This window comes from Neopsephotus bourkii, unplaced genomic scaffold (genome assembly GCF_033783945.1).
Source record: "Neopsephotus bourkii isolate Nb327-2 ecotype Australia unplaced genomic scaffold, CSIRO-AGI_Nbou_v1 NB_1820, whole genome shotgun sequence".
Taxonomy (NCBI): Eukaryota; Metazoa; Chordata; class Aves; order Psittaciformes; family Psittacidae; genus Neopsephotus; species Neopsephotus bourkii.
Genome location: NW_026902293.1, coordinates 13894165 through 13917573, shown reverse-complemented (window position 1 = coordinate 13917573; position 23409 = coordinate 13894165). Strand labels below are relative to the sequence as shown.

General features: G+C 37.7%; 1 protein-coding gene across 2 annotated transcripts; it reads right to left on the bottom strand.

Moving 5' to 3' along the window:
* Nucleotides 1-694: 694 nt before the first annotated feature.
* On the bottom strand, nucleotides 695-22134 carry LRRCC1 (leucine rich repeat and coiled-coil centrosomal protein 1). 2 transcript variants are annotated; one of them, XM_061343070.1, is made up of 19 exons: nucleotides 21979-22134; nucleotides 21605-21810; nucleotides 20605-20670; nucleotides 19664-19831; nucleotides 17934-18103; nucleotides 17625-17834; nucleotides 16628-16827; nucleotides 15658-15844; nucleotides 15178-15326; nucleotides 13141-13345; nucleotides 10047-10186; nucleotides 8665-8866; nucleotides 8136-8321; nucleotides 6727-6901; nucleotides 5254-5417; nucleotides 4323-4531; nucleotides 3996-4133; nucleotides 1498-1633; nucleotides 695-941 (listed from the first exon to the last, which is right to left on the bottom strand). In XM_061343070.1, exons 1-19 carry the CDS (start codon nucleotides 22035-22037, stop codon nucleotides 819-821), a joined length of 3093 nt encoding a protein of 1030 aa, XP_061199054.1. In that variant the 5' UTR covers nucleotides 22038-22134; the 3' UTR covers nucleotides 695-818. The 2 variants fall into 2 exon arrangements, with proteins under 2 accessions (XP_061199054.1, XP_061199055.1); XM_061343071.1 differs by lacking the exons at nucleotides 695-941; nucleotides 1498-1633 and adding an exon at nucleotides 3383-3674.
* Nucleotides 22135-23409: the final 1275 nt, after the last annotated feature.

Here is a 23409-nt window from a genome sequence, read left to right as displayed (position 1 = left end):
GGCACAAAAATGATGCACCTGTACCGTTACACTGTAGCACTGGGCTCTGAAGAGGCCCATGGTAAACCTGGCTTCCATCCTCATTGGAGCACCAGGACTCTCCTTTAGCTACTACGAGACGGGAAGAAATAGCTCCATCTGGTGTACCAACAAGTAACTGTCGTGGTTACTAGTTGGTGTTTTACTTGCTACTGCAGCATTAAACGCTTCAGTGTGGTGTAGTGCAACAACAGTTTAGGATGTTCCAAGAACAAGCAAATACAATAAATGCCCAAGTACAGCAGAGATGGTAAACTCTCCCTCATGAAAGAAATATAACAGCCATATTAACATAAAACTGATGATTAGTTTCTGTAAAAAGCTGTTAGCTTATTATCTCCTGTTTTTCAAAAGCTGGTAGGAAGCCTATTGCTGTAGAGAACCAAACTATGCAGCCAAAAAAGGCACTCTGAGTTGCAGAAATCATGTATGCTCCATCAACAATTTTCAGGTATGTTCTTAATCTCTTCCCCAAGGAAGCAAGAGTTCAGGCTCTTGTTTTAGAAGCAAAGGCCCAATCTTCTTTTCCTCTTATTAAACATGCTAATATGATGCTCTTCTTTTATATATTTTGACCCATTCTGGCAGAAGTTAAAAATAACCAAAGATTAGAAATAAATAGTTATTATTAAAATAATGTAAAAATACTTGTCTGAATCCTGAATCATCAAAATATATCAAATAATTTATTCTCTAGAAAACAAGGAAAAATGCAGTGTCATGTATGAATTTGCTAAAATCTGTTCCTATATACACTAAAAATGTGTGTTACACAATTTTCAAAGATCTTGCTGAAAATCGTTCAGTGCATATGTAAGTCGTCTTATTTTATTTTCCATGGCTTTTTTATGGTTTGCCATTTCCTGCAGAAGCTGCCGCATTTCTTCTTCAACGCAGTAAACCTGAAAGAGCACATGGGATTAAATAGGATTCTTGCTTTTCTTTAATATACCCAAACCCATACAATCTTGGCTATTTTTAAACACTCTTAAGCAATGCAAGAGTAACATGCTTGTGTTTAAATAAGCAATGCACTACTTTTGACACTGTACGCAGTAACATAATTTTGCCTTTAAAAAAGTATTAATTTGCTAGGAGACAGTGAGTAATGTACAAACATCAAAATACCTACTGCGTATGTGACAGGAACATATGTTAGCACTGGCACAGGTGATGGCATAATCATCATTATTCTTGCTTGTATAAGTAAGGGAATGCTTAGCTATTGCCTCATAACCAGCTACACAACATGCCCCTTTACTTGAATCCGGAACCTCCCGATGGTACAAATTCTAGAGATGTTTTGGCTGTGTGAAGTTTGAGTACTAAACCAGGGCTTTTTCCATTCAGAGACTAGCTGAATAGATACAGACAGGTGACTTCCAAGCACCACTGTTTTAGCAGCTGCAGAACAAAAATGCAAATGCAATAAACATACAAATTTAGTATTTAAATTACTTTTTCATTTGCTGCTTCAATTTGTTTTTCCTTTTCATTTGCCAGCTGCAATAGTTCTTCCTGATGAGCTACCAACATTGACCCAAGTTGTTTTCTGAAAGCATCATCCATTTCATGAAGCTTTTCCACAGCAATCCTAAAAAAGGATTAAAAAAGAAATAAAATCAAATCACAGTCCTGCAAACTACTGAAGTATTTTGTCTAATTCTGCCTTTGATAAGATTTTAATAACATAGGCATAAAAACAGTTATTGCAATACCTAGCTCCAGATGTCCTGTTTTCTCAAGTGTTTTCTCCTGTTCTAGGTCTATGCACCATGCGTAGGGCTTCCGGCATTCCTCTTAGAAGCATTTAATCACTAACAACACAAAGATTCAGGCTTGCTACTGTCAACATGGATAAGAACTCCAACCGTTTTCCAACACATACTTATGTTTTTGCTTCCTGAGAAGTCAATGACTGAACTATGTGATCCTGTAAACAGACTGTAAGCCTGTCTCTTACAGAAATAGAAAAGCACCTGCTTCACAGTAGTGAAGCCTTTCCTTGGCTTCAAGCAAATTCTGCTTTTATTAATTCCAAAATAAGTAGCAACATAAAGCAAGACAAATTATTCCACTATGCAATTAATTTACAATGAAATTTTGAAACAGAACAGAATTATTTGGGACAAAATTTCAGTTTCACTCCAGACCTTCCAACACATGATACTACTGACTATTGGAGGTGGCTGTTTTTGGTTTGTGTTTTTGTTGTTTTTCATTTGTTTGTTTTAAATCAAATTTAACCATAAAGGTATTTTCTTGCATTTGTTAATCACGACCTTCCTTAAATAATAAATAAAATGTAATTTTTTTAGTGTTCAATTAGAAAATGTAAAGCAAAAAAAGCCTTAGTCATACTAGCTTATTACTTCAGTAACAGTGTGGTTATCGCTGCTGGATACATATACAGTTTTATTAGATAGCTAGTCTTTTCCTAAGAATAGTTGGGAGGGAGGAAGGAAATAAAATAAGAGAAAGGGGCCAAAGAATAAAGTAAAAACCACACTAGCAATCTAAGCTCATCACAGGCAGCGGTCTACCATACATCTCCATAATGCCAGACGCATTTGAAATAACTGAGCATCATCCAAGTCCCTGACTATTTTTGGGGTTATAAGTATTTCCTTCTGTATCATCTCATATTTACTGTTAAATGCTCAAAAAAAATTAAAAATTGACAGTACAAGAGGAGTAATAAAATAAATAAAAAGCCTATTGCTACCTGTGTGGGAAGGGAATGAGAGGTAACTTATAAACAGTCTGTTTGTCACAGACTGAAATGTTAATAGCAAGTTTCATGGGAGTATTGATCTGCTCGACGGTATGAAGGCTCTGCACAGGGATCACGACCGGCTGGATCGATGGGCTGTGGCCCTTAGTATGAGGTTCAACAAGGCAAAGTGCCAGGTTCTGCACTTGGGCCACAACAACCTCATGCAACGCTACAGGCTTGGGGAAGAGAGGCTGGAAAGCTGCCTGGTGAAAAAAGAGTGGTTGTGAGGGAACTGCTGGTTAGCCTGAAGAAAAACAGACTCAGGGGGGACCTCATCCCTCTCTACAACTACCTGAAAGGAGGATGTTCCAAAGTGGGTGTTGGTCTCTCCAATAGGAGGTAGGAGCAATACGATGAAAGGAAATGGCCTCAAATTGCACCACAGGAGGTTTAGACTGGATATTAGGAAAAATTTCTTCACCAAAAGGGTGAACGTGCATACATGTGGCACTTAGGGATATGGCTTAGTAGTGGACTTGGCAGTATTGGGTTAACGTTTGGACTTGATCTTGAAGGTCTTTTCCAACCTAAATGAATCTGTGATTTATTAGTATTGTTGTAATAAATATTGAGGATCTGCCCTCAATTTCCTATGAAGTGCACAAGCTGTTTTCATCATCCTGCATAATGAAATACCGTGGCCTCTCTTGTAAGCCCAAGTGCTGGCTACAGGCATTAACCTGTGATTTGCAACCCATGAATCCAAGTCACGAGCTGGAAGGGTTACAGGCTCATGCTCAAAGAAACCCTGCTGCAGACTGTGCCTCATGTGCAAGCACCTTCACTACATGACTCCAGCCAGCATGTGTGATGCCTGTAGAGAGTCTCTATCATGTAATCGTAACATGGAGTTTCCTCACTGAAAAACCAAAAACACTGTGGTGGAACAGGCATACTAGGGAGGGAACAAACATTGGCTCCAACTATTCAAAGAAATTGGGAACACAGCTAGAAAGTTTACAGGAGGAATGTTTAACTGAATTCTAGTTCCACAAAGTAAGTCACCTGTATAGTAAGAATTACTTCTGCACGCACAGACTTTGCACCGACTGTGCTCACCAAGTACTTACAAAAGTATTATGCATTCTTTCACCATATAAGCAAACATTTTTGCACACTTATAAACAGTGCAACTCTATAATAACTAAGCAGTCACAAAATAAGTTATTAAGGTGCTCACCTCTGAGTTTGAAGACTTTTATCTCTCTCCTCAATCAGCTTCTTCTCTTTGATATCGAAGTTCTCCTTCATTCGTTTAACCTGCACCTCCAGCTGGCTTAATATTTCTTCTTTACCTTGCCACTTCATTTTCAGTGCACTGAAAATAAAATGCACGTATTTACAATGAGTGTAGATACCACCTAGGAGGGCTGAAAAAAACGTTTTCCATGCTTTCATTTTTCCACATTTCTGTGGATCTTAATAGCAAGCAAGTACTCTCTGAACATGCAATAACTAAGAGCAGTGCTGCACAGTCATAATCACAAATTATTGCCACTTGTATCACCTGTACGCATCCTTGATGTCATCAAGTTCTACTTCTTTCTCTTCTAGCAGTTGCTTTAATTCCTCTTTTCTTCCATTTTGCCTTTCTAATTTTTCCATTAGCTCTTCAAATTCAGCAGCTTTTTCATCCAACTGTACTTGGAAACATTTTTGAGCTTTCAGGTTTTCTTCATGCTGTTTTCTGATTTGTTTATCTTTTTCTTGTAAGGCCTTTAGAAGATAAAAATTTTAGAACATGAACACCCTTCATTTTAACTTTACTGGTAGGTACCTTTTAAGAGGATCTGTTTAGTCTATGGTAGAAAGGAACATGTGAAAGCTTGCTGTTCTAAATGTATTATTATATGAAAAGTACTTAATCATCAAAACATAAACCTGAAATTGAAAGCAAATTATGACAAAAGCTATTTACAGCTCTAATACAACTTATTCTATATACACAAATCACTGAGTTCACATTCTCTTTGCTCTGATTGATAAAGTCTGAAGTCCCTCAATGAGATGAATTAAAACATAGTACCTCTGCTGCTAAAATAGCGATTTACAAGAAAATAAAGAAAAATATTTACATTGTAAATAAGCAATCTCTTCAAGAATCTTTTTCTGCTTTTCTGTTAAACTCACATGAAGAATTATGCTATCCTAATTTTTCCTCTCTCAAAATCATTATCAAAAGTAACTCAAAGTGAGACAAAAAGAAAGTCTTTACATAAACAGGTTCAGTGAAAGATTCAAAGTAGCATCTCTGTACATCAAGTTTATACAAGGCCCTCTTCTGCTCTCAGTGAAATTAGCTGCCACTGTTAGCCTAATGATGCTTTCCAAGTTGGTAAACTAGGAGGGCAGTCAGCTTTTATCACAACCTTTACAATAACTTGCACTGCACACCTTAGTTTTAGCTAAGCACACAGATTGTCAGACATGGCACTTACTTCTTTTAATCTCCTGATTGTTTCTGTCTGATCATCCACTATTTTGTTTTTAATTCTTATAGTATCACTGTCCTGTTCCTTTTGCTTTTTTAACATCTCAATCTCATTCGTTAAAACTTCAATTTTTGCCTCCAGTTTTCCCCGATCTTGAGCAAGGTGAGCTCCTAGATAAAACAGCATATTGACACTATAGCACTCATTTTACAGATAAGTTCAAGATGTATAATGAGGGAGGAAGGCAAAAGTAAGAACTACCTTAAAAAACAAACATGATCATTTTGCCCACTGGAAACATTGTAAAGCTTTAATCTGTAGGCAGGTGTTGTGGTTTAAACAAAGTCAGCCATAATTCACCAAGTCGCTCTCTCACTCCCCCTCTTTTTGCCCACCCCCTGCTCCTGGAGGGATGGGAAGGAGAATCAAAAGAATGCAACTCCCACGGGTTGAGATAAGAACAGTTTAGTAACTAAGGTATAACACAAATCACTGCTGCTACCACCAATGATAGTAATGATAAAGGAAATAACAAGGGAAGAGAATACAACACCTCAGCACCCACCGACCGATAACTCCCCCCCCAGCCCAACCAAGCACTGACCGATACCTCCTCCAACCCCGCAGTGCCCTAGCCCTTCCAGGTAACTCTCAGTTACATCCTGGGCATGGCGTGCTGTGGTATGGGATACTTCTTTGGTCAGTTTGGGTCAGGTGTCCTGTCTCTGTTTCCTCCCGGCTTCTCCTCCTCCCTGGCAGAGCATGAGGCTCAGAAAGTCCTTGGCCAGACCAAACATTTGAGCATAACTAAAAACATCAGTGCTATCAGCGCTGTTCCCAGGCCGAAAGTCAAAATGACAGCACTGCACCAGCTACCAAGGAGAAAAAAAAAGACTGCTACTGCTGAACCCAGGACAGCAGGTAACACTTGAGAAGACATGTAGAACTGAAGGTCTGTCAGAGAAGTTTTCAAAGGATAGTCAACAGCAGACCCAGCCAGTCTCAAAGAACCCACAAGGTGGTGCTGAGTCATGTCAATAAGAAAAATGAAAAAAGCCCAAGCTTTATTTCACCCAGTATTTAACACTTCTTAAGATATATACTGAAATTTTCACATTAGATTTATCTGACAGACAAGCAGCTTTAGATAACAGTATTTACAAATTCTTGTTTTCCTAACTAACTTCATATTTAAAAGTGCTTTGTATAACATTAAGGTATTTTAACATTTAGGTTAAACAGACAAACTGCATTTACAACTATCTCCCACAATTATTATAACTGCTGTTACAGTTCCTATAATGACCTGCATCCTACAGAACATCTACTTTTGTGTATCTTTATAACTAGGTAAGATCAACAGAGACCAGTAAGATCCAAAGACCACGGTTACAACTATAATGGAGTGTTCATGTGAAAGGTATGACACTGAACATCACCATTCTTTTCTGAAAAAAAAAAAAGGAAAAATAAATTTACCCTGTTGTGCCAACTCCTGCCCCCATATTTTTCTTTCCATTTTTAACCCATCAATCACAGATTCCTGGGCTGTCAGCTGGGAAATAAGCTTTCCATTTTCTTTTTTCAGAATTTCAACCTGGGCAGCCTTCTGTTTGTCCTCCTTGACTACAGTTTCAAGTTCTTCAGTTTGACACTGTATAAATGAACATTGGAAAAAAGACAATAAGATCCTTGAAAACAGGTACTCAAAATTTCAGATCACTACTAAGTGGTAGGAAAGCAATGCTTATATGCAGCAAATTAAGTTAACTGAAGAATATTTTGCTTGCGTATAGGGTTCTATCTGCAACTCTTCCCAGAAATAAAACACAAAAATGTTTGCTTCAAATAGACATACTTAGATCCCAGAAAAATGTAAAGCTGATTTCTAAACAGCCACCTTAAATTATCAATACCATTAGAAAAGCCTGTTTAGAATTATAAATGCACAACTTTAAAAAAACCAACCAAACAAGCAAGCAAAAAAAAAAAACCCAAAACCCCACCAAAAAAGACCCCACAAAAGAAATAGAAAGTCTACTTAAGACACTAAAAATCAAAAGAAAACGGACAGAAGCTGGGATGAACTTCCCACTCCCTGTGATAAAGATTTATCTTCAGTTATGCAGGCTACAGATTACAGGTGCTTAATACAGTTATTTAACTTTGTAGCAGCGCCACCGACTGGCAGGATGCTATCCTGTCCAATGTTTGGACACCCCAACAGCAACATGGAGGGAGGAGATGAGAAACAGCAGTGCAGGGGTTGCACTGCACAGAAGTTTTAATACAAAGATGGACTGGATCACACAATGATTTAAAAGTTAGTTCCTAAGATTTTTAAGATTTAACAAGGTAGTACTATAATGTTAATATACACTGATAGTAGTGTAAGATAAAGCAATTGTGCCCACAGTATTTAACATCAGGCAATTAGAAGATAATTACTAATATGCTAATTTTATGCAACTCTGAGATATTAAGCTGCTAATAATTACTCTCGATTGTTCAATTTCATTGTTACTTCACATACAGTGACCACTGCAGAACCATGTTTCATTATTTTGAATGTATAAAGAGGTCAGGGCTATTCTTTAAGGTTTTTACATCTCAGTTTAGAGTGACCACTTGATTATATATAAAATGGTAGTGCCCACAAGGGAAGAAGTGCACTTCTGAAGAGGGGGGAGTGTAGATTCTGCTACATGTGGAGCAGTGTGTTTGAGAAATTGAAGTGCAGGATGCATGAATACGGGCTGATGTGGAGTGCTAGGTTTTAGTGCAACAGGAAACTTGTTAACCTACCTTGCATGGCATTCCTAACTTCTATAAATAAAATAGTACCAAAAAAAATCATATACGCAGTTGAAATGTTCTGAAACAAGTACCTTTAGGTTTGCTGTAGCTTCTTCATTTGCTTTTGTTAGTTCTGCTATCTTTGCTTTCTGTTCTTTCACTATGCTTGTAAGGTCTTGGATCACACTTGTCATCTCTTTTTCCTTTTGTTCAAACTCAAAGATGGTTTGTTTATGTTCAGCTAGATCAGCAGCAATACTTTCAAAACCCTCTTTCACCTGAAGTTTCATAAAGACAAGACTTGAAAAATGCTAACATTTGGAAAAAATGTGTACACATACACACAAATGTCATTTCAATTTCAAATAAAGGAAGAAATATAAGTTCATCAACAGTACTTGAAATTAGTGAGTATCTTAAACTGGTTTTCTATCAGTTTGTTGGTGATACTTCAAAAAACCCCCAACTAACCCAGCTAAAAAAGCAAAACAAACAACAACAAAAAAAACCCCACCAAACCACATCCTCCCCCCAAAACCAACCCCCAACACCTCAAACCCAACAAATTTGAGAGAACTACAACTCCACCTAGATTGTTGTTTAATGTTCTTTTTGTCTTACCTCTTTAAACCTTTTTCCTTCAATAATTAAAGCTAAACGAAATTCATCTTCTAATTCTTTGTACTTCTGGTTTAACGTATTAATTTTCTCCTGAAACTCTTTAACATGCTGTTCATGCCTCTGCTCCTCTTTAGCCACTGCTTTTGACAAAGCATCTTGAAATTCAGGTCCATTTAAAGCAACTCGGGTTTCAAGTTCTTTCCTGAAGTTATCAAACATATGCTCAAGACAAGACCTGCAGTATCTCACAGCTGTTTCAAATAATTTCCTTAGTATTTCTTAGAAAGGATAACAAATTACATAATATAGGAGATAAATTCCTTAATTTCACAGACAGATTTCAGTCTTTTGTGACAACGGCTCAGGGATAAGGAAAAGTGTTGACTATTGTCATCTCTTTAATTCAGACTTTTGTAGAAATTATTCAATTGCTCTTTTGCTATTAGTTAGCATTTGTTTGCTTTGCTGATAACAAACATCTGGAAGAGATAGTGGAATAGGGAAAAAGCACTCCACAGCCAGATACCCTCTTACAGTCATTCTCTTCACCCCCACACTAGACTCTTCCTTCTCACTCAGGCCCAGAACCTGAAAAGCAGAAGTAATGGGTACCTGAAGGATTCCAGGATAAGCCTCCTTCCTATCTGGAAGCACCCCTACAAGAGAATTTTGAAGCAGAAGTACCCTGTACTTTAAGACTATTCTGTTCATCTGCTTTAAAGCACAAACAGAAGACACATCCACTGTCCTTCACATTACATCTTTTGGAGATTTGAGATAATTGGAGATCTCAAAACACAGCTATTGCATTCTTCCCACCTAAGCCCTCAATTGCCTTGGTGTCTGAATACATTTAGCCTTGTAAATCGAAACACCACTTGTTTCTTTAGTTAGTACATACAGTGATTGTATTAGCTAAACGGTATGAACTTATCTTCAAGTATGCTTTAAAAAAATAAATTTTGAGAGGAAGATGCTGTTTTTTTGAACACTGAATTATCGTATATATGCAGATCAGCTCTTCAGACAATAATTTGAATGTGATTTTTTTTTAATCTGATTATTTTCCGGATTAAAGATAAAGTATTTAAAATAAAAAGTTCAGCCACAGAATAAGACAAGAATATATCAAATGAAAGGCTGGAAGAGCACAGTTACCTACATGGGCTTATGAGTCAGGAATCCACAAGACAGGAAGATACTCTTAAATAAGAAAGAAAATGGGTGGGAAGACATCTACATTTTTACAAAGACCATCTCTCCCATTAAAAAAAAAAACACCCCAAACCCACAAACACGCACTGCCACTTTGCAGAACACATTTAAACAAGACATATTTGCAACACTAGCATCTCTATTTGTGAAAACAGAGGATCCCGTACCTTTGCTCTTGCTCTCTTAATATAAGAAGTTCGTGTAGTTGTTTTACCTTCTCCTTCTGTTGTCGGAAGGATATTCGAAGTAACTGTACTTCCCTTTCATTTGCTGACGCTTTAAGCTCTGCTTCTTGCACCTGTTTCATCTGTGTAGAATTCATAAAGAGAGCACAAAGATTTTCTTAAAACTGCAATCTGTTCTTTATGCCTTATACCAGAATATACAGGAGCAGGTGCTTTAATACAGTGTTATACATATCTACCTGGGCTCCACAAATGTCAGTATTTTTCATAAAATTTTATGGAATTTTATTATGTTGCCTAGCTCAAGACAAGGGAAGTAGGTTGTTTTTTTTCCCTTTGCCCTGTTTGTTGTTTTATTTACTATGTATTTTACACTTGCAGAAATTTCAGACAAGATGTCTAATATTATATCTTTGCTTAACTTACTACAACAGAAAAAAGCAGCTTCCATGAAGAACTAGGAACATTTGCTTAATTTATAAAGAACTTGAGAATGTTTTGCAGAAGTGGAACACATGTATTGATTGGCAGAATGATTTGCTCAATTACAAACTCTCATATTGTAATACTTCCATTAGTTTCAAGCAAAACATTTGTATGTATTCAATATAACTTTTTTTTTAAACACAGTTACAAAAATCTGCATATTTCGAAGTTATATGTTTAAAATTGCCGAACAGAGTTGCATCTAATGATTTTAAGAAAAAATGAAGAATCAGTGTAAACACCAGGTGGCATGCTCTGCTTTTTCTGTTTAAAAATATATGAAAAAAGTTATAAAAAAGGTTTTAATTACTCATGAAATGGTAATTCAGAATCAAGACACTTCAGAAGGCTCCAAGTTAGCACACGCCACAGAAACAGTAGAGGTGATGTTAATGAATATGTTCTTACTCCTCATCATTACTTGTGGCATTCATCCTGAGCCTTTTGTGCTCAAGCAGTGAGAAGTAACAACTTGTCAACCTGTCCTAAGCAAAGGGTGCTCACAGTTTGTACTTACACAAGTTTTCTCTTTGCTTTCAAGAGTATCAATTCTGTGATTATCAAATCGATTAGTCTTAAGTGTCAGTAATCTAATGGCAGAGCTAGAATACAAGATACAACCTAGTTTACTTTCCAACTCACAAGAAAGCAAACACCCCCCTGCAATCCTCACAAAACAAAAAATAAAAAACAAAATCCCAAATTGTTTTCTTTCATCACAACTGTCCCTCTCAACTGGATTTTTGAAAGATCAAAATGAAAGACAAAAAATCAAGAGCTGTATTGAATGTCCTGCACTGATGAATAAAACATTGTTTTCAATGTTCATCATTGCGTGCAATGATACATATGTGCTTATTATATATATCCTTAAGATACATATGTGCTGCTGCATGTTATGACTTCCAGCTTGAGAATGTCGGAGGTACCTAAAGTTCATACATTAGCTTCAGTTGTATGAAAATTATTGAGAGACTTGAATATGAAACTAAGTTCCCATATTAAGCCTCTTCATGAGTAACATCTACATGCGCCCCACTGTATTGCTGTTGTTTTGTGGATTAAGTAAAGAAATTGTCTCCAAAATTGAAACACTTAAACCCAAAGATTTCAAGTGAGAACACATGTAAATTTAAAGACTTCTGGAAAATATCTACACATTTAGATGCATAGTAGCTTGTTTATCTTGAATCCCTTACAGAAGTAATCTAGTAATATTGACTAAAGTCCTTAAGTGGTGACTACCCTGAGTAACCAAAATTTACCCCTCAAGCTAACTACCAATGTGTACTATAAGAAAGCTTTATAAAATATTCTAAAATTTGTTAATCTTGGCATTGATAAAATAGGCCAAAGGTATATTAAATCTGAACATTCAGAAAGAGAGTTTAGTTTCTAGAGCACCATTATTCTTTGAAACATAATTAAAGAGTATTTGCTACAGGATCTTAGAGGCAGGAAGTTAATGACATTTTGCAGTTAATAAAAATGATGCTACTATTATCAAAAAAGACAACTTATGTCTACAAACTCATTAGAAGAAAATTAAAAACCTCATACACCAATAAGGTATTTTCTTCCTTACAGGGAAGGAAAAAAGAAAACCAAACCAAACGAAAAAAGCAACCACTCTCCTCTAAATCACTAAATTTAGTACTTTTCAAAGTGACAAGCAGGTATCTGACCTAAACTGAAGGTCACTTCCAGATCCATAACAGCTTCTGGGTATTTGCAGTTAAGGAAAAAAAAAAAAACAATTAAAAAAAAAAATAATGGAAGAGATACTCAGGTGCCTAAACAGAAGCCTGAAGCCAAGGATGGCTACTTCATAACTTGAATAGCACTTGGAGATCAGTTGTTAGCACACTTTCCGATTCTTTTTCTTTTCAGGGTATCTGAACGATCAGATTTCTTACAGCACCATACTAGCAGTTCAGAAGCTTTTCAGACACGGGAATGGGCTAATATAAGAATATAACCAAACAATTGGAACAGATATTGGTAGATGCAGCGTTTGGCCACTGAAAATTCACCAATCATTATGTTAGATACAGTGGCAATATCTGCTTCAGCATCTTCCATGTTATGTATTTGTACACTGAACAAAGTACTTCTGACAAAAAAAGTAAATATCATTATGTTCTCATATTTAAAGCAAACTCAAAACCACTTTAAATTTTTTTTTTTTCTGGTGGGAATTAAAAGCACTTAATTCTTTAAATCAGTAAACCAGACAGAACTACCAGATTTCCATCCTCATAGTAAGATACTGATTTCAGCAATATTTTAGAAAACTTGTTTATCCCTGAATACTGTGAGAAAATACCAACTCTCCATGTTAACAGGACTTGTTCTCTTTTACCTTAAGGCCACATCACATGACATACCTCTTCATAACAGACATTAACTGACAATTAGAGTGGATACTTATTAAATATGATTATGAAGAAAAAAAAAGCCTCAGCTTCTATTGTGGAAAATTCAGACTTAAGGCTTGTAAAATCTAGCGTTTCTTGATCCCTAGGATTACAGTAGCTATCCTGTTGCTGTTGTATTATTTATGTATTATTTACCCATGAAAAATATTTACCTCTGTTGTTCGTTGCTGCAGTCGCTGTGTCTCCTTCTTGGATAGTGTTTCTTCTAAAGCTTGTATGGCCTTCTGATATTCTGCTTCTTTATTTCTTGCCTGATTTAACTCATTAGTAAGTCTTTCAGTTTCACCTTTCAACTGTTGTACATCTGCTTGCAGTCTTGCTTTAATATTTCTCTCTTTCAATATCAATTCCTTTAGCCTGAGAATAAATGCAATAAGGTTGTATTACAAGCATTTTATTATTTAGGTTGATGTCAAATACACTGAGAGAAAAACACATCAGTAAGCACTGTAGTACCCTATCTTGTTGTTTGCTGAGTTTTAGTATTTATAGCAATGCCATGTAAAACTGTTAAAAAATATGTAAAATATTTCTGAAGCTGTGAACAGCATCACTATATCGAGCTTCATTTTAAAAGAAATAAGGCTAGAGACAGGTTCTTCAAGAAAATGGCATTCCAGTATCATTTTACTTTATACAGAAATTGAACATGTTAACAATTTCTAATTTAATAATTTTATTCACAAAAAATGTAATATCCTTTAATGCTTTAATAATTTTTGATACAAGATCTATCTTACAAGAGAAAGAACATAATAAGCCTCTTATTTAAGGTGGTAACATATAAAAGGCAGAAGTGAACCTAAAACAGAGGAAAAAAAGTGGGACATAATCACAGCCAGTCACAGATGGTAACTCAGGAAGCATTTGGCTTGTTTCTTCCTTACACGAAAGAAAATGGGTCTTTGATAAATCGATGGCTTGGCTTCGCGAGTGAGGATTTCGGAAGGGCTTTAACCACGCTTACTACAAGCACGATGACCAAGGGCAAGTGGGATATGCAAATCGAAAAAAGGGTGCTTAGGCAATCAGAGAGTGTCCGACCAGGACTGTCATCTCCTGAGCAATTTCGACCTACCCATGCGCTGGTCCGCCCACATGCAAGGTTGGATCTGCAGCTACCCATGCACCTTGTCACCTACCGTTTCGACCCTCACCTGTCCGTACAGACAAGTGAGAGTGAGCCCTTCCAGCCTGTGCAGTGGATTTTTAAGGTGAAGCGCAGCTTGAGCAGAACTGGCCCCACCCTTTACACCTGAGGTTAAACTGCCTAGTTAGCTAGGAGGGTGACAGCAAAGTCCACAGGTTGTAGGTTTTGTAAGAGTGTCCTTCTCTGATGGAAGACCATACAAGGCTAGACGAGCTCCATCAGCCCACGTCTGAAGGTAGGAGTTTTCCTTCTCCTCTGAGGAAGGCCTGTCTTAGCTAACAAAGATTCAGGAAGACCTTCACCCATGCATTCTGAACGAGACTGTCATCTCCAGGGTCAATCATAAATGACCGATGACGCAATAGCACAACAAGTGTCTAGGCAGGATACTTAGAGGCGTTCATTCATAAGCCCGCAGATGGTAGCCTTGCGCCAGTGGCTCCTCAGCCAAGCGCATGCACAATGCAGTTAAGACAAATAGAACAGACATCTCCAATTACAGCCAACAACAAACAATGCTGTTGGGAGGGAGAACTTTTCTTTTAAAAAAACAATGCTGCTCAGAACTTACAAGGATGATAACAGCAGTCTTTAGAAAGATATACTAGGCCTGACCAGGACAGAATATTGCCTGTTGGCCAACTCTGCTCTGCCAGAAACACCTTTGTTCAAGCGCACTGTGCAGGAAAAAGGAACCCAAAAAAAACGCCAAACCGATCACTGTAGATGGAAAGGAAGACTGGAAATTGGAAGCCGAAAGTATGAGATGAGACAGCCACTACAGCCTGTGCTGAACAATTATGATACAGACTGCTTGGAAAATAATGGCTAGAATACCAATAGTGTTCTGAGACAAGAACAGGAAGAAAGGAATTTCACTAGGTAATAGAGAAATTTTAGCACTACTTCTTGTTGCATTATTTTCCAAGTACATTGTTTAAAGCTGTTCTGCTTTCTTAAGACTATAAATAGAACTGTCTTAAATTAAAAAAAACCCAACCAAACAAGAAACTCTTATACTACACCACTGTTCCCCTACCTGTCTGTAGTGTATACAGCCATACTCTGAATACTCTTTTCTTCTTTTGCATGTTTCTGTAGCTCTCTGACATGCTCTATTAATTTCTTCTCTGCTTGCTCTGCTTTCCACCTCCTTTCTTTCTCCTGATCCAGTTCTTGAATCAGCACCTTAGCAAGTATATGGTAAGCATCAATTTACTGGGAAACACTGAATTGTAGCCAAAAATTACAAATAATATTCATAACTGTAGAATAAGATTTTTTTGTCTTTCTGGAACCCATGGATGATAGGGGAAAGTGCAAGCAACCAGGTCAAGTAGCCCTATAGAAATGAAATAAAATAAATTCTATTCCAGCTGACACTGTAAGAACTCCACTATTTTTTGATACTATCTACATGCAATTAATTTTTGTCACATCCAATTTTAAAGTTTCACCAGGAGACATATGCCTGGCTTCAGGTGAAAATATATTTCACTTGAAATGATGAAAAACATACTCGGTATGTTGATTCCTCTGTGGCATTTGAATTAATTTCTTCTGCTTTTTCTATATTGTTCTGTCTTCCAGTTATCATTTCAGCTTTCTTTCCCACTACTTCCAAGTATCGAGTATTCAATGACGCACTGAGATGAGTGTCTCTCTGACTGGAGTATGAACACTTTGAGGAACTCTTCTTCTCTTCCCTGTAACAGCAGGGCATCAAGGTATAGTTAGAAACATGTGAAGTTTAAACAATAACAGGGGATTCAAACATTTTTTCAGAACAAAATTTTACAGTTCTTTGTAGAAGCTGAATTTTAGAGAGGTTCAAAACTACGTAGAAAATAATTTGCAAGCAGATTGTAAAACAGCTAAATTCAAATCTTCAGCTGTAAAAAAGTATGTAGTACTAGTAGATGCTATCTGAAAAAACTCCTGTGATCATAAAAATGAAACAATTTTAGAAAAGCAGGAGTTGTAGAGCCACACTGGCTGACTAAACTAATATATTCCAACTTATATCATCTACTCCTCACTTCTGATATTTGCTACATAAATCAAGCAAATTACCATGACATCCTCAGTTTCATCATAAAATACAGAGTTACATTCTTGACTACTGTTCTGACACTATGAATCTTTTATTCTTATTTTTTAATAACTCACTGTCTGTGGAGAATTCTTCTGTCACCACAATTTGAAACAAAGATGAAACTCTAAGCTGTTAGAATTCTGAAAGTGTTTTGGAATCTTCAGTGCAATTTTCTTTTCACCTAAAGACAGAAAAGGCTTATATACTGAAATGACTGAGTGAAGCCTCGGTAAATGACTGAGTGAAGCCTCAGTAGCTAATAATTTCTAGAGCACTATTAGCAGAGCTAATTTACCTAACCTACCACTTTCAGCAAAATGTTTCAAGTTAAACTACATTCACTCTGACAGTACTCAATTCATTCTGGCTTCATACATGGCAAACATTGGGATACCTGTCAGTTACTTTGTTCTTGAGGGGATGCACATGACATCTCGTAGATAACGTAGTTCTGTGGTAAGTAGGGAGCTTGCTTCTTTTTGTAACCTTTCTGTTCTCTTTCCTGCTCTCAATTTCGCTCTCAGAAGTTGGATCTGTGTCTCTCTTAGCTTTGAGAACATTTACAGAAGCTTCCCTTCCTGAGGTATCAGATACCTAAAAACAAATAGAAGTTTTATCTAAGCCTATTACCCTTTCTAATTGGCTCATTTCTAATACTTATTCAGATGCTACTTTTAAAAAGTTCACACAAAATAATTTTGATAGAAAAGTAACTAATTGCTTCTAAACAACCCCTTCCCTCCTCGTAGGGAGGGAACAAACCATTTAATTGTTTTAAAGTTAAAATAAGCCAAACAGAACAGCATGCTTGAGAACACACAGTTCTGAAAACACCTTTTTGAAACACCTGAAATTTGGTAAAATCCATAGGCACAGAAGCTCGGACCAAAATGTGGAACAAACAGCACTTAAAACCAAAGCCACCTTGCAAACATGTAACATACACCACAAGCAGTTACAAAAACACACCTAACAAACATATCAGATCAACTTGACCAACTAGTGAAATTAATTTTCACTAACTCTATAATCCAGATACTTTGCTGCAGTTCATATTTTATTCTGGTTCACTTACTATATTGATGGGTTCAGGGTAAAAAACCAGAAAACAATTTTCTAATACAGCATGATCAGATAGTTCTTCTAATTCCATACCTCATGGTTTTTACTCAGTATGAAAGTTTTTGTGACTTACTCAGTTTTAAAGACTTGGTTTTGGTTTATTCCCTGTTTCTCATAATTATTAAGAACACATTAGCACTAAGTCAGCACACATAGCAGTAGAAATGCTCCAGTCTGTCCCAGTTAGCTTCTGAATTATCGAAAGGTAAACCTCATTTTACAAACAAGATTTTCCGTACAATCACAGAAAAAATAAATAAATAAATCACCTTTTGCAGTATCTGTGAAATCTGGTCTTCCATTTTTTTAATTCTCATCTCACTGTATATTTTATCAAGTTCAGCCTTCTCTGGTTCTGAAGATGAGACAAGCTCTGTAGAGGAGCTGATAGAATTCTGTTCCGGTATTTTTGTACGTTGATGGAAATGAGCTAACGCCTGGTCGATATGTGGTGTCACCACTGGTAAGCTAACATAGTTCTATCAAAAGGAAAGACAACCCTTGCAACATTAATGAGTTACATGCAATATATAAAAAAAAATTATCCATTTTAAATCAGTACACAGAATCTACAGCACCTGATCCTTGGATGAGGGACACCCAGGTGAAACCAAACAGCTCCAAATGTCTTCTAAACACTGAAAATCTGAACATTTTTTTTCTGCTGGGTCCATTGGGTCACGAGAAGTATTTCTTTCATCTAGAGCTGTTAGCTGTGGTAACATCTGAACAACAATTTCTCTATAACCTTGAGGAAAAGAAAGTGCATTTAAACTGAAATAAATCCCCAAAGATGACAGGGTACATAAAATGCACTAGACATCTTAAATTATTCACTGGATTTGTAATAGAACAAAAATATGTAGTGAGTTACCTTGTCTTGCCTTTCCCCACCCATAAGGCTTTTGACAGACATTAAAAAACAAATTGACTGGGAAACTGCCTGCCTACTGCCGGTCTATGTGAGCATTTCACCCACCACCACCAGCACACAGCAGTTGCATGGACAAACTTAATATTAGCTTACTGCACCAAGACAGTTTTATCAAGTGCTAGGGTAGACACAGTAATGGAAAGACAAGTTCGGACAGGGCTTAGATAATGTCATCCTTTGATAATAATGTCATCCTTTTTCTGTGAATGAAATAAGCAGTTATGAAACTGTAAGACATTGAAATGAAATTTCTTTAAATTAATAGAATTTGCGCTTCTGAACACTGTAGTTCCAAAAGTGCCACCAAAGAGGTAGATATGAAGAGGTATGCAAATCGCTTACAGAAAAAACTAGTGTAATTTTCTAAGTTATCCAGATAACTTTAACAGTCCTGTTACTGCTTCCATGGTGCCTGAATGCATCTGTAAAACTCATTCATATGTGCTTTTGGAAACATTACCTAGGTCCTTTTTTGTCTTCCCTCAATTATCTCCAAGAATTGTACACATAGACCTTTATCAGTTACATGCTTATAATATGATTGCTATTTTGTAATATAATTCCTACTATTCTGCTCTTTGTAATGAAATTCTCTTTCAGCTACTCCAAAAGTATCAAGCCCCCACTTCCACCTTCCTGTAGATTTTCCCTCTCTTATACACAAATAAGACCTGCACCAAAACAGGATGAACTTAACGTATGAACACCAGCTGTAACATTTAAAGAACACAAAAACCCTATACCAAAACAAGAAGCTCTAGGCAATGACACTGAAAGTGATATATCCACGTGCATTTCTCCAGCTTGTCTCCACACTGCCTAGTGAAATCCTTGCCTACTACTTTGATGAAAATGCTAATTACTGCAGAGCATCTTAGAGTCCATCACTACTTTCTGAAGCTGTGGGAAAAGAAGGAAAGGCTAATAGTGCTTATTACTGATCTTCCTCTTGTGACCTTTCTCAGTAGAAGACCATCTACTTACCATGCCTGTCCTTTTTCTACATAGCTCAATTTCTCTCTCTACATTCTTCAGATTCTCCACCCACCCACCATATAAAACTCCTCTCCTCCAATTTCTGCAATACTTTCTTTTCCTATCACTCTTTGTCTATCTCCCACCTTAACCCGAAATAAAAAGTGAAAAACTGAGCCTTATCAAGGCATACAACTAATTACAACTTTGATAATATGTTGGGGGTGAAGAGAATTTTTTTTTTTTTTCCAACTGAAAACAGATTAATTTTGTCAGAATTTAGATTTCTGCAAGCTGGCTGGTTAAAGAACAAATAAGTAAGCAAGTGTCAGAACCTGGCTTACAGTTTAGGGAAACCACTGACCTAATGAGTATAAAGTATCTATCTGAGATCCATACCTGGTGTGTGACAAACTGGATTGGCTTTTCCGTTTTTTTCCAGTGTCAGATGTGTCAAACTGCACAGCCCCTTTGTGCACTGAACTAAGTGATTAATATTGTTTACACAGTTGCTGTGAAGGTCAATATGGCTAAGCTTATGACTGGTTCCATGAAGGCACTGAAATCCTGAAAATTTGAGAAAAAACACCAAAGTAATGATTTCTGCTACAATTCCTGACTAGTTTAGAACAAACTGCGTCTTGATAAAAGATATTCAGGAAGTTACACATCATAGTAACTTGAAATTTCATAACAACTCCGAATTCCTGTTTACATACATTAATTAGCTATGGTACCTTCCACACAGCTCAAAAAAAAGCTGGGGAGCTTTAAGGAAAGATTAGTTTCTAATTGTTAAGCATGTAGAAAAATAAACATTTTGCTTCAAGTTCCTTTTTATAACTCAGATCATTAACAAAACTGTTACCAATGTTCTTTTAAATTTTCTATTATTATTATTTAAATTTTCTATTACTCCCTTCATTCTGTAGCTTAAAATCTTGGTTAGAAGCAACAACTTAACATTCCAACAAACATATTTAGAAGAGAACATCCATATCATAGACAAAGCTACATTTCTGTCCTATAAAAAGAAAGATATGAATATTTTGGAAATATCTTCTGAGATTACTGCTTTTTTTCACATTGGAAATAAGCTTGAAATGTTTTCTGTGCTACTTTGTGAACAAACTCAGCTCACCACATACAGAATAAATTCCAGCTCAGAACAACCCTTAATGTTAGGAACTTGAAAGCTGCGAGTACTCAGAGGAACTGCCACCTTTCACAGCATTACTCAGGATCTGGCTGAACTACTAGAAACTTCTAAAAATATACTTGGTCAAAACTAAAGTGAGGCAAATGCTTTTTATTGCACTGTACATATTAAAGTCACTTACCAGAGAGATCATGTATGTGATTATATGACAAATTGATCATAGTTAAATTATAGAGTTTTTCCAGTCCTAAAAAAAATGAGGGAAATAAGAAACAGCAAGATATTTAAAACAATGTTCTGCTTTGATCAAATTAAAACTTGCAGAGCAACTTTCAAAAATCCTAACTACAAATTACGACAGTGAACTATAATCGTAATATAAAAATCAGGTTTGCCTTCTAAATTAAGGCATTTTGCTATGATAAAGCTTACAGAGACTACATAGTCATCTTGTGGTTTAAACCTAGCCAGCAACTAAATATCACACAGCCATTCACTCACCCCTGCCTCTTTCCCTGTCTCCAGGCAGGACGGGGAAGAGAATCAAAAATAGGTAAACCTCACAAGTTGAGATATGAACAGATTAGTAACTAAAGTACAATATAATACTAAGGGAAATAACAAGGGGTGAGAATATAAAACTAAAAGGGAAAGGGAAAACCATAAACACAAGTGATGCACTGTACAACTGCTCACCACCCCACAGACCGATACTCAGTTTGATCCGAGCAGCATTCGGTCGCTTCCAGGTAACTCCCCCCATGACATGACATGACATGCTGTGGTATGGAATACCCCTTTGGGTAGTTCGGGTCAGGTGTCCTGTCTCTCCTCTTTCCAGGCTTCTTGTGCCCCTCCTCATTGGCAGAGCACAAGAGACTGAAAAGTCCTTCACTGGGGTAAGCATTTACTTAGCAAAAACTAAAACATCAGTGTGTTACCAGCATTGTTCTCAGACTAAAGCCAAAACACAGCTCTGTGCCAGCTACTAGGAAGAAAATTAACTTTATCCCAGCTGAAAGCAGGACAACCCTTTTTAAAACTTACATCATAATGTGGTTAGTAGCTCAACTAAGTTCGTATAACCTTAATTATGTGCATACTTTCCAGAAGCAAGCTTTAACACAACTCTTAGAAAAGCTTCATTTGTTGCTAAATGGACAGAAATAAATATTGCAGACCTTCTACTTTCGTTATCAGGTTACAGGATAAGCTTAGAGTGCGCAGATTAGCCAGGGAATTTAGCCCCTCGATCCGGCGGATTTGATTTGACGACAGGTCTAGATGTTGCAGGTTACGGAGATGACCGAGACCTTCGATCCTGGTGATGCGGTTACAGTGCACATTGAGGGTGTGCAACTCTGAGCTCGGGGAGACCTCCAGCAAGCTATAAAGGAAAGGCACTTGTCATCAGCCAGACAGCTTCATTCTCGGGCTGCTCCACCCAGCACTGCGCCACGGCATTCCCTCACCCCAAGCGCCTAGCTCCCGCAACCTCCCCTCACCCCAGGGGCCCAGCTCCCCATGCTTACTACCCCTCCGACAAGCTCCTCACCTCTGAATCCCCTTATTCACAAGGTAGAGCTCTCCAGGGATAGTGCGTTCCCCCTCCATACCACCGCTTACTCGTACAAACCACCGCTGTACTTCAAACTTCCCTCCCTTCGCAACGGCGGCGGTCAGTGCTTTACGGCTAAAACGCAAAACTCCTCACAACCCCACCGCAAGGCAGTGCTGTGGGCAGGCTCAGGGGAGGGAGGCAGGGCAATTGGAGCATGCGCAGGGCGGCAGGAGAGGTCGCGCTTGTGGATGGGCAGGCTTGTAGCGCTGATCTTGTACTTTCTTCGTTGTTCCTTGTGGGAGCTGGGTTCATACAGACGGCTGCGGTGAATTCCCATCAGCGAGCTGTCTGGAGCTTTGGATATTTTTATAACTCTGATACAGTATTAAGAGTTTACTGCAGTCGTGGTTCAGAGCTCGCCACTGGCTCAGCAGATCTGGCCCGGCTCTGCATCGGCAGCGGTCCCGAAGTACCTCTGTAGAAGAGACATTCATAGCCCCCTGAAGCTCTGGCAGCACTTGGAGTATCAGCTCGGTACTTGCCCGTGTCGTGCCCACTCAGGGGCAGGGTGCTGAAATCTGGGGTTTCCACCCCAGTATTTGCGTGACGTGACTCCCGCTGGATCCTGAAACAATCCAAGGGATGGGTTGAGCTGCTGGGGGATTCTGCTGGGCACGAGTGGGGGATCATGTTCAGCATGGCCTGTCTGCAAGGCAGGGGAGAGCCTCTGGGTGACCATAATTAGTGACAGGACACTGGCTGTTATGTTATGGCCAGGACTTTGAAGAGAAATATAGCTAACGGTGAATTTTAGTAAGGCTGGGTACATGTTGTAATAGGCTTTTTACTTGTAACTATGCATGCTTTTTAATATCAGTGCTGTTGTAGTACCCCTTTACAATACAATATTGACATCGATTCATGAATGCCTTTAAGGGCACCATGACGTTGCTGTGTAAATTTACAGTGCATCGTGGAACATTTGATTTGGAAAATAGAAGCCCATCCGAAGAGGAGGTGTGGATTCATCAAACTATCTAAAAGTAGAAGAGGTGTGATTTCCAGTGGGCAGTTCATACAGCTGTTGCTGGGACTGAATGGGTCTCAACCCATCTCTTGCTCTTTACTGCAGGGGAAGTCTAACAAAGTGTGGATGCTTGGTTTTTAAATGTTTGCATTTACACAGATGAGTGCTACTGTTGGACATGCTCACCGGCCACTGGTTACTAATAGCTGTTACTGCAAAATTCCATCAGACTTTCCTTCACACACTACAGCCTAGCAAGGAATGCATAGAGCAGCTCATGTAAATGTACTTACATAGATATTTTATTGGCAAATACTGAAGTAAACTATGGCTAGTAAGGAGAGCTGTGTGGGATGCAGGTATGCATTGTAGCATATCACAAAACAGTGACTTCCCCA

Excerpts from the sequence above, each read along its gene's own strand:
- LRRCC1 (XM_061343070.1), bottom strand. The coding sequence starts at position 22,037 with ATGGAGGGGGAACGCACTATCCCTGGAGAGCTCTACCTTGTGAATAAG. Across the intron at positions 21,811-21,978 it reads GTGAATAAGGGGATTCAGAG|CTTGCTGGAGGTCTCCCCGA; the intron begins GTGAGGAGCTTG and ends TTTCCTTTATAG. Across the intron at positions 20,671-21,604 it reads CCTGATAACGAAAGTAGAAG|GACTGGAAAAACTCTATAAT; the intron begins GTCTGCAATATT and ends CATTTTTTTTAG.